A 9,546-nucleotide genomic window follows, 5' to 3' on the forward strand; every position below is an offset into this window, starting at 1 on the left:
GACTGATAGTGCTGAATTGGGCATCACTCAGAATTTAAACCTAGCCACACCTAGCCTCCCAGTGCCTCACTCCCAGTGAGGAGTGTTAGAACGCAAGGGGGTTTATTTTCTGCCAAAACCGTTTTGCCCCTTAACGCAACACCCTGTGAAGGGCTAGAAGAAGCAGCTAGACAAATTAGAAATGCCTCCTCACTCGCTCCAACCCTTGGTCAAGACAGAATATGCATATGACGATGACCAAGACGACTCCCCCCAAATTACTACTAAGGAAGTGCCATACACCGCTATGGAATTAGCCAAACTAAAGAAGGAGTTTGGTCGTACCCCTAAAGAATTGGAAACGGAATATGCGTGGAGGGTGTCGTTGTCAGGCAGGGACCAGATACTACTAAGTGAAAAGGAAGCTGAAGGGTATTGGGGGCCCGGGGTGTTTTTAACTACTGGCAATCACCATGCCCCTTGGTCCCTAACTCAGAGGGCAGCCTATTGGGCTGGAGGTCTCAATCCCTTGGAACGGGGAGACCCTCTCACTATTACGGGATCAGTTGATCAATTGGTAGAAAATGTGCAAAAAGCAGCATGCTTACAAATGATGCATGACCAGGAGCTTAGGCCCCGACAAGAGTCTCCCATGATGATGGCAGTTGACCCTGAACAGATGACTCCCTTGATAAGGGGCCTCCCTGAATCTTTAAAGCCTATTGGCATACAATTGCAGAGTACAATCAAAGCTGTGCCTCAAGGTGAAAGAGTAACAGCAGCACTAGAAGGATTAGTAACCCCCAGTCGCAAACTGCAAAATTTGAAAGTGTGGACTTGGGGAGAAGTTGCCCAGGAATTAATGAATTATGGGAGGAAATATGTTAGTGTCCCCTCTGCCAAACAAGACCCGAAAGGGTTAAGATGGGCGGAATTGAAAACCCCCCCCCGCACCCCAACCACGAGAGAAGGACACCCCTCCCTAAACCACCGGGCGGGAGGGATATACCAAATAGGCGGAGCGCACTATGGACCATGGGATGGAGAAAAGGAATCCCCCGAGAACTTATGGATGGGCTACAAACAGACAAGCTAGAAAAGTTAATTAGGGGATGGCCAAAGAAACTGGTGATCCCTTGAGATTTAATTTTAGGGAAGTCAAAAGAACCTTGGGATAGCGATGTTATCCCTAATGCTCCCCCGGTGCCCCTCATAGATTTAACTGATGGGAAACTGCCAGTGCCGGTGGGAAACTAAGCCCTTCGCTCCCCTACAGTGGGCGGGGGGGGGGGGCGGAGGATGGGTACATGTTAGACAGCTCACTATGAATCAGCGAGGCGACCTTATGCTTACTTGTTTTGTAGGACCTAAGCAAATCCCAATAATGTTTTTGGTAGATACCGGTGCCCAAATTTCAGCTATTAACACAAAAGATGCAGAACGCAGCTGCATATCATTGTCCAAGCGACATTGCCAGCAGGTCGAGGGAGGTCATCCTCCCCCTCTACTCTGCCCTGGTGAGGCCGCACCTGGAGTACTGTGTCCAGTCCTGGGCTCCCCGGTTCAAGAAGGACAGGGAACTGCTGGAGAGGGTGCAGCAGAGAGCTACGAAGATGATTAGGGGACTGGAACACCTCTCTTATGAAGAAAGGCTGAGGGATTTGGGTCTCTCCAGTCTGGAAAAAAGAAGACTGAGGGGGGATCTTCTCAATGCTTATAAATACTTAAAGGGTGGGTGTCAGGAGGATGGGGCCAGGCTCTTTTCAGTGGTGCCCGGGGACAGGACAAGAGGTAACAGGCACAAACTTGAGCATAGGAAGTTCCACCTAAACATGAGGAGGAACTTCTTTCCTTTGAGGGTGGCAGAGCACTGGAACAGGCTGCCCAGAGAGGTGGTGGAGTCTCCAACTCTGGAGACATTCAAAACCTGCCTGGATGTGTTCCTGTGCAACCTGCTCTAGGTGACCCTGCTCTGGCAGGGGGGTTGGACTAGATGATCTCCAGAGGTCCCTTCCAACCCTATGATTCTATGATTCTGTGATTTGTTTGTGGCAGATGCGTTCAGTAACGTTCAGGCACAAGCATTGGCTATGGTCAGTTTACGGCTACCAGGGGAAGAGGTAGCCACTTCGGTGGCAATGGTCATGGGGCTGTTTCCGCTTAAGCTCTTGGAACTTGACATCCTGAAAGGCAAAGTGTGGATAGATGATAAGGGAGGAAGCTGGTCTTTTGGCGCCCTGCTGATAGAGCTACGGCTCTTACAAACCGCGCCATTACTTCCCCCTTCGAAACTAACAAGTATCAAACCCTACTCTTTACCTCTTGGGGCACGGGAGGGAATAGCCCCAGTGCTAGAAGACTTAAAAGAACAAGGATTTGTGGTTCCTACTCACTCCCCTTTTAATTCCCCAGTATGGCCTGTCCGAAAGCCAAATGGCAAATGGAGGTTGACAGTAGACTATCGGAGACTAAATGCAAATACTGGCCCACTAACCGCTTGGGTGCCAAACATTGCCGATCTCATAGCCACTGTTCAGGAGCAAGCACACCCTATTATGGCAACCACTGATGTTAAGGATATGTTTTTTATGGTCCCTTTGCAACCTGAGGACCAAGATTGTTTTGCTTTTACCTGGGAGGGACAGCAGTTTACTTTTACACGGCTCCCTCAAGGATACAAGCATTCTCCCATGTTAGCCCAGCATGCCTTAATGAGAGAATTAGAACAAATCCCACCAGAGGAAGGAGTTAGAATTTACCAATATATAGATGATGTGCTAATAGGAGGGAGCCAGGTGGAAAAGGTTCAAAAAACACAAAATGATATTATCGCTTATCTGGAGAGCTTGGGATTAAAAATCCCACCTGAGAAAATCCAGACCCCCTCTAGTGAGGTTAAATACTTAGGAATTTGGTGAAAAGGGGGAATGACGTTGTCGTGGTTTGGCCTCAGACGGCAACAAAGAACCATGTGCCGCTCTCTCAGGCTTCCCCAATACGGAGAAGAATCGGAAGAAAAAGGCAAAACTCGTGGGTTGAGACAAAGGCAATTTAACAGAACTGCAAAGGGAACAAGAAAACAACAACAACAATAACACGGACAGAGGAATATACAAACACGATTACGGAAACGCTGCTCACCAAGCGGACCCGGGATGCCCCAGCCCGCTCCAAGCCCCGACTTCCTGCCCCCTCCCCCGGCAGCTCACAGTAAGCATGGCTCACATGGGATGGAATACCTGTGTCCCTGCCGGAGCCTGGGGAGAATTAACCCTATCCCCACCGGAACCAGGACATTATCCACCCCTTATTCCATACCATCTTTGCCATGCCCAGATCTTACAGGTTCCAATGAATTGCCACCACTTTCCCCTGTCATATATATATACACATATATATTCATGCAGATATAATGCCCTTAGTTTATGGGCCATCCCTCCAAAGGGTCCGGTGAGTTCATTTAATCCATGGCTTTGGGCTCCATCTGCTAGAACAGTCTCTCAGGGCAGGTGAGATGCTGTGTGGTACTGGACTGTTGCATGCTGTATATTCGGAGCTTGTAGCTGGTGTACCCGGTGTGGCTCATGCACACAGTACATGGGCTGAAGATGTAGATCTTGAGGAAGTTTCTGGACGCCGGCTGCTGAGGTCAGTTCTGATCCCATCACCGCTGTGCTTTACTCGGTTTTTCATCAAAGTCCATCTGTCCTTAATTTGGGTGATTCTTACTTGTAGTACAACTGATAGAAATTATAGTAATGAGGACATACAGTGGCAGGGTTACTTAGCAATCAACAACACGCAATTTGATTCATTGGCTATTCTCACCCAAAATCAGATCCCCATGAGGTATACATTGGACTTCCCCATCCTTGCGCATCACCCACCAAGTGCACCCAGGTCCTTGGGCAAAAGCAATCCCACGGGTGGGTTTGGCTTTGCCTGAGGCAGGACTAACCCAGACTGTCTTCCCTAACATATTCTTCATGTGCACTACGGGGACTTTATCCCCTTCTATGGTACGTGGAAGTTTTGATTGGGCAGGGCCAGCTCGATTGGTAGATCCCCTGGTGTTAACTAGCCAGGTAGCCTTTGCTAAATGTGCATCCCAATGTTTTAAGGTCCCACCACCCATTGCTCTCAGTGTAGTCTTTAACAATCCATTGTATCGTTCTATCTTCCCAGAGGCTGGTGCGTGACAGGGGATGTGATATACCCACTCATTGCCATGCTCTTTAGCCCAGGTGTCTATGAGGCTGTTGTGGAAATGAGTCCCGTTGTCCGACTCAGTTCTCTCTGGGGTGCCATGTCGCCACAGGACTTGTCTTTCAAGGCCCAGGATGGTGTTCCGGGCGGTGGCATGGGGCACAGGGTATGTTTTCAGCCATCCAGTGGTTGCTTCCACCATTGTGAGCACATGGCGCTTGCCTTGACGGGTTTGTGGCAGTGTGATATAATCAATCTGCCAGGCCTCCCCATATTTATATTTCAGCCATCGTCCTCCATACCAAAGAGGCTTTAACCGCTTGGCTTGCTTGATTGCAGCGCATGTCTCACATTCATGGATGACCTGTGCAATAGTGTCCATGGTCAAGTCCGCCCCTCGGTCACAAGCCCATCTATATGTCGCATCTCTCCCTTGATGGCCTGAGGTGTCATGGGCCCATCGAGCTATGAAGAGTTCACCCTTATGTTGCCAGTCCAGATCCACCTGAGCCACTTCAATCCTAGCAGCGCGATCCACCTGCTGGTTGTTCTGATGTTCCTCAGTGGCCCGATTCTTCGGTACATGGGCATCTATGTGACATACTTTCACAACCAGATTCTCTATCCGGGCAGCAGTATCTTGCCACAGTTCAGCAGCCCAGATGGGTATGCCTCTGTGTTGCCAGTTGCCCTGCTCCTACTGCTTTAACCATCCCCCACAGAGCATTTGCCACCACCCATTATAGAGACTGGCCATTTTTCTCGCTCGGCAATGTCCAAAGCCAGCTGAATGGCTTTCACCTCTGCAAACTGGCTCGATTCACCTTGTCCTTCACTGGCTTCTGCAACTTGTCATGTAGGACTCCATGCAGCAGCCTTCCACTTTCGATGCTTTCCCACAATCCGGCAGCACCAGTGAACAGGGCATGTTTTTTCTCATTTTGTGGCAGTTTATTGTATGGTGGGGCCGCTTCCACACGCGTCACCCTCCTCCTCTGGTGACATTCCGAAATCCTTGCCTTCTGGCCAGTCCATGATCACTTCCAGAATTCCCGGGCAACTGGGGTTTCCCATTCGAGTCCGCTGTGTGATCAGTGCAATCCGCTTACTCCATGTAGCATCAGTTGCATGATGTGTGGTGGGGACCCTTTCTTTGAACATCCAGCCCAGCACCGGCAGTCGAGCTGCCAAGAGGAGCTGTGCTTCTTTAACAACCACTTCCGAAGCAGCTCGAACCCCTTCATATGCTGCCAATATCTCTTTTTCTGTTGGAGTGTAGCGGGCTTCGGATCCTCTGTATCCCCGACTCCAAAACCCTAGGGGTCGACCTCGGGTCTCCCCTGGTGCTTTCTGCCAGAGGCTCCGGGTAGGGCCGTTCTCCCCGGCTGCGGTGTACAGCACATATTTAACATCTTGTCCTGCCCGGACTGGCCCCAGGGACACTGCATGGACTATTTCCTGTTTGATTTGTTCAAAAGCTTTTCGTTGCTCAGGACCCCATTTAAAATCGTCCTTCTTCCGGGTTACTTGATACAGAGGGCTTGCAATTGGACTGTAATCTGGGATATGCGTCCTCCAAAACCCCACAATGCCTAAGAAAGCTTGTGTTTCCTTTTTACTAGTTGGTGGAGACATAGCTGCTATTTTGTTGACCACATCCATTGGGAGCTGACGGCGTCCATCTTGCCATTTTATTCCTAAAAACTGGATCTCCTGCGCAGGTCCCTTGACCTTACTTCTTTTTATGGCAAAAAAAGCTTTCAGAAGGATTCGGACTATTTTACTCCCTTTCTCAGAAACTTCTTCTGCTGTGTTTCCCCATACGATGATGTCATCGATGTATTGCAGATGTTCTGGAGCTTCACCCTGTTCCAGTGCAGTCTGGATCAGTCCATGGCAAATGGTGGGGCTGTGTTTCCACCCCTGGGGCAGTCGATTCCAGGTGTACTGGACGCCCCTCCAAGTGAAAGCAAACTGTGGCCTGCACTCTGCTGCCAAAGGGATTGAGAAGAATGCATTCGCTATATCAATCGTGGCATACCACTTGGCTGCCTTGGACTCCAGTTCGTACTGGAGTTCTAGCATGTCCGGCACGGCAGCGCTCAGCGGTGGCGTGACTTCATTCAGGCCACAACAGTCTACAGTTAGCCTCCACTCTCCATTAGATTTTCGCACCGGCCATATGGGACTGTTAAAGGGTGAGCGAGTCTTGCTGATCACTCCTTGAACCTCTAGTTGACGAATCAGCTTATGTACAGGAATCAGAGAGTCTCGGTTAGTGCGATATTGCTGCCGATGCACCGTTGTGGTAGCAATCGGCACCTGCTGTTCTTTGACCCTCAACAACCCCACAACAGAAGGGTCCTCCGAGAGACCAGGCAAGGTAGACAACTGTTTAACTTCCTCCGTCTCCAAGGCAGCTATGCCAAAGGCCCACCGGTACCCTTTTGGGTCCTTGAAATGCCCTCTCCTGAGGTAATCTATACCAGGGATGCATGGAGCCTCTGGGCCAGTCACAATGGGATGCTTTTGCCACTCATTCCCAGTTAGGCTCACTTCCGCCTCCAGTACAGTCGACTCTTGGGATCCCCCTGTGACCCCAGAAATACAGATGGGTTCTGCCCCTCTATAGCTTGATGGTATTAGGGTGCACTGTGCACCCGTGTCCACTAGAGCCTTATACTCCTGTGGGTCCGATGTGCCAGGCCATCGAATCCTCACCGTCCAAGAAACCCGGTTGTCCCTTTCCTCCACCTGGCCGGAGGCAGGGCCCCTCTAATCCTGGTCATAGTATCCGTTACTCACTTCTTGCAGAAATGACTTGGAAGTTCCCTCAAGAGGATCAGAAGCAAGATCAGGCCTTCTGCTCTGTCTGGGGAACTGCCCGCTGGAAACTGGGGCGGCACTTTTCCTGGAGGGATCCCCTTTTGTGGTGGTCCTTCCTTGCAACTCCTGTACCCGTGTCCGCAGGATCGAGGTAGGTTGTCCATCCCACTTCCTCATGTCCTCCCCGTGGTCACGCAGGTAGAACCACAGGGTGCCTCGTGGTGTGTACCCTCTGTACTCTCTCTCTCGAGTGGGGAAATGCCTGCTCCTAATAGCTGAGATGCTGGCCCATACAGGTGGGGAGCAGGATAAATTCTCTTCAAGTTGCTGGACCTTCCGGGACAGTTTCTCCACAGCTGAGACAAGGCGGGAAGAGAGACTTTCTTCATATCGCCGGAGCCGGCCAGCCACCTCATCCACCGTTGGTCCCTCTTCGCCTTTCCATTCCATTACTGCCAGGGAGTTGGCATATGACGATGGTGCGCTTCGTACAAACTTCCGCCACATGGGCCTTGTGCATCGCACCTCATCAGGGTCTGTGGGTAAGTCTGCATTGTCCAAGTCATAATAAATCATCTGCCGCACCGCTAATTCTCTCAGGTACTGGCTACCTCTTTCCATGGTAGTCCACTTGCTTGGGTGGCATGCAACATCTTCACTGAAGGGGTACCTTTCCCTCATGCCTGACAGGAGTCGCCTCCAGAGGCTGAGGGCTTGGGTCTTCTTCCCAATTGCCTTGTCAATGCCCCCTTCCCTAGACAGGGATCCCAGCTGCCTGGCTTCCCTACCCTCTAATTCCAGGCTACTGGCCCCGTTATCCCAGCACCGGAGCAGCCAGGTGACAATGTGCTTGCCTGAAAGTCGGCTGAAATCTTTTCTCATATCCCGCAGCTCACTCAAGGATAGGGATCGGGTGATTATCTCTGGTTCTGCCTCTTCCTCCTGTTCTCGTGATGGCCCTGGTTCATCATCATCTTTTACTAAGCGAACTGATTTCTTTGTGTACTTCTTCTTCTGTATGGGGGCAACTGATACTGGCATGTGTTGATTCCCTGGTTCAGCGGCAGTGGCTGCCGCAGGGGTTGGAGTAGCGGCAGTGGCTGCCGCAGGGGTTGCAGTAGCCGCAGTTCCTGTCACCAGGGGTTGCAGTAGCCGCAGTGTCTGTCGGTCTGGTTTCCATCTCTTCCCCCTGAGGGTGCTGCGTAACACTGAGCAGTGCCTGGTAGATACTGGCCAGGGCCCAGCACAGCGCGGTGAGTTGTGCCTCTCTGGAATAGCCACAGCATTTTCCCTTCAGATATTCTACCACTTTATCAGGGTCCTGTAATTGTTCAGGGGTGAAGTCCCAGACCATGGGAGGTGAGAAGTTCTCTGGGTACCTGCCCATGTTCTCCCACATGCCATGCCACCCCTGACTATCCAGCCTCGGAGCAGATCTCTGGGTGGTAGTCTTAAATAGTCGTTTAACCCTAAACAGGACCTGGAACACATTCAGGAGACATAACACTAGGAACATGCTGGTTTGAGCATCCCAAGGATATTCAAAATTCTCAAAAGCTGTCATACCTGACCTGAAGGAGAAAAGGGAGGCAAAAGAGCTGGGGAAAGGGTCCCCCCCTGTTTCCCCCATAGACTGGGTGTGATTATTAATAAATTCTGAGAGACGGTTCCCAAGGTACAGGCAGGACAGCAATACCACATAAACGCCCCAAAATAACTGTCTGAACAGTGATGTTATGATATCATAAGGCGATATCGCACAGGACAGCAAAATGATAATTCTGATCCCTCTCCCAGAGGTAACAAACATCATCGCGGGGAGTACATAAGCCATATAGGAATTTACATAACACAGCCATGAGAACAAACCAAGCAACATGGTGACCAGCGACTATTTACCTAATACAATAAACGCATACAACAAATTCATTTTTCATAGAATCATAGAATCATGCAGGTTGGAAAAGACCCTTGGGATCATCGAGTCCAACCATCGACCCCACTCTACAAAGTTCTTCCCTATACCATATCCCCCAACACCACATCTAAACGACTCCTAAACGCATTCAGGGATGGTGACTCCACCACCTCCCTGGGCAGCCTATTCCAGTGTCTAACCACTCTTTCTGTGAAGAATTTTTTCCTCATGCCCAGCCTAAACCTACCCTGCTGCAGCTTGGAGACATTCCCTCTTGTTCTATCGCTAATTACCTGTGAGAAGAGACCAGCACCAACCTCTCTACAATGGCCTTTCAAGTAGTTGTACAGAGTGATGAGGTCTCCCCTCAGCCTCCTCTTCCTCAAACTAAGCAGTCCCAGCTCCTTCAATCGCTCTTCATAAGATTTATTCTCCAGGCCCTTCACCAGCTTCGTTGCCCTCCTCTGCACTCGCTCCAGCACCTCGATATCTCTCTCGTATTGAGGTGCCCAAAACTGGACACAATACTCAAGGTGTTGTAGGAATGTATCTGAGAGAAAATGGTCATGTGAGCCAGCCTCCCTACTGTGAGAGATTAGATTAAGGGCAAAACAGGT

General features: G+C 50.4%; 1 protein-coding gene across 1 annotated transcript in view; it reads left to right on the top strand.

Moving 5' to 3' along the window:
• Positions 1–1,119, top strand: part of LOC128901902 (uncharacterized) — a 95,836-nt gene extending 94,717 nt beyond the window's left edge. Inside the window, 2 exon segments of the mRNA XM_054184050.1 lie at positions 158–908; positions 911–1,119. Coding sequence (XP_054040025.1) covers positions 158–908; positions 911–1,119 — 960 coding nt within the window.
• The last annotated feature ends 8,427 nt before the right edge of the window (positions 1,120–9,546 follow it).

This window comes from Rissa tridactyla, chromosome W (assembly GCF_028500815.1).
Source record: "Rissa tridactyla isolate bRisTri1 chromosome W, bRisTri1.patW.cur.20221130, whole genome shotgun sequence".
NCBI classification, from domain to species: Eukaryota; Metazoa; Chordata; class Aves; order Charadriiformes; family Laridae; genus Rissa; species Rissa tridactyla.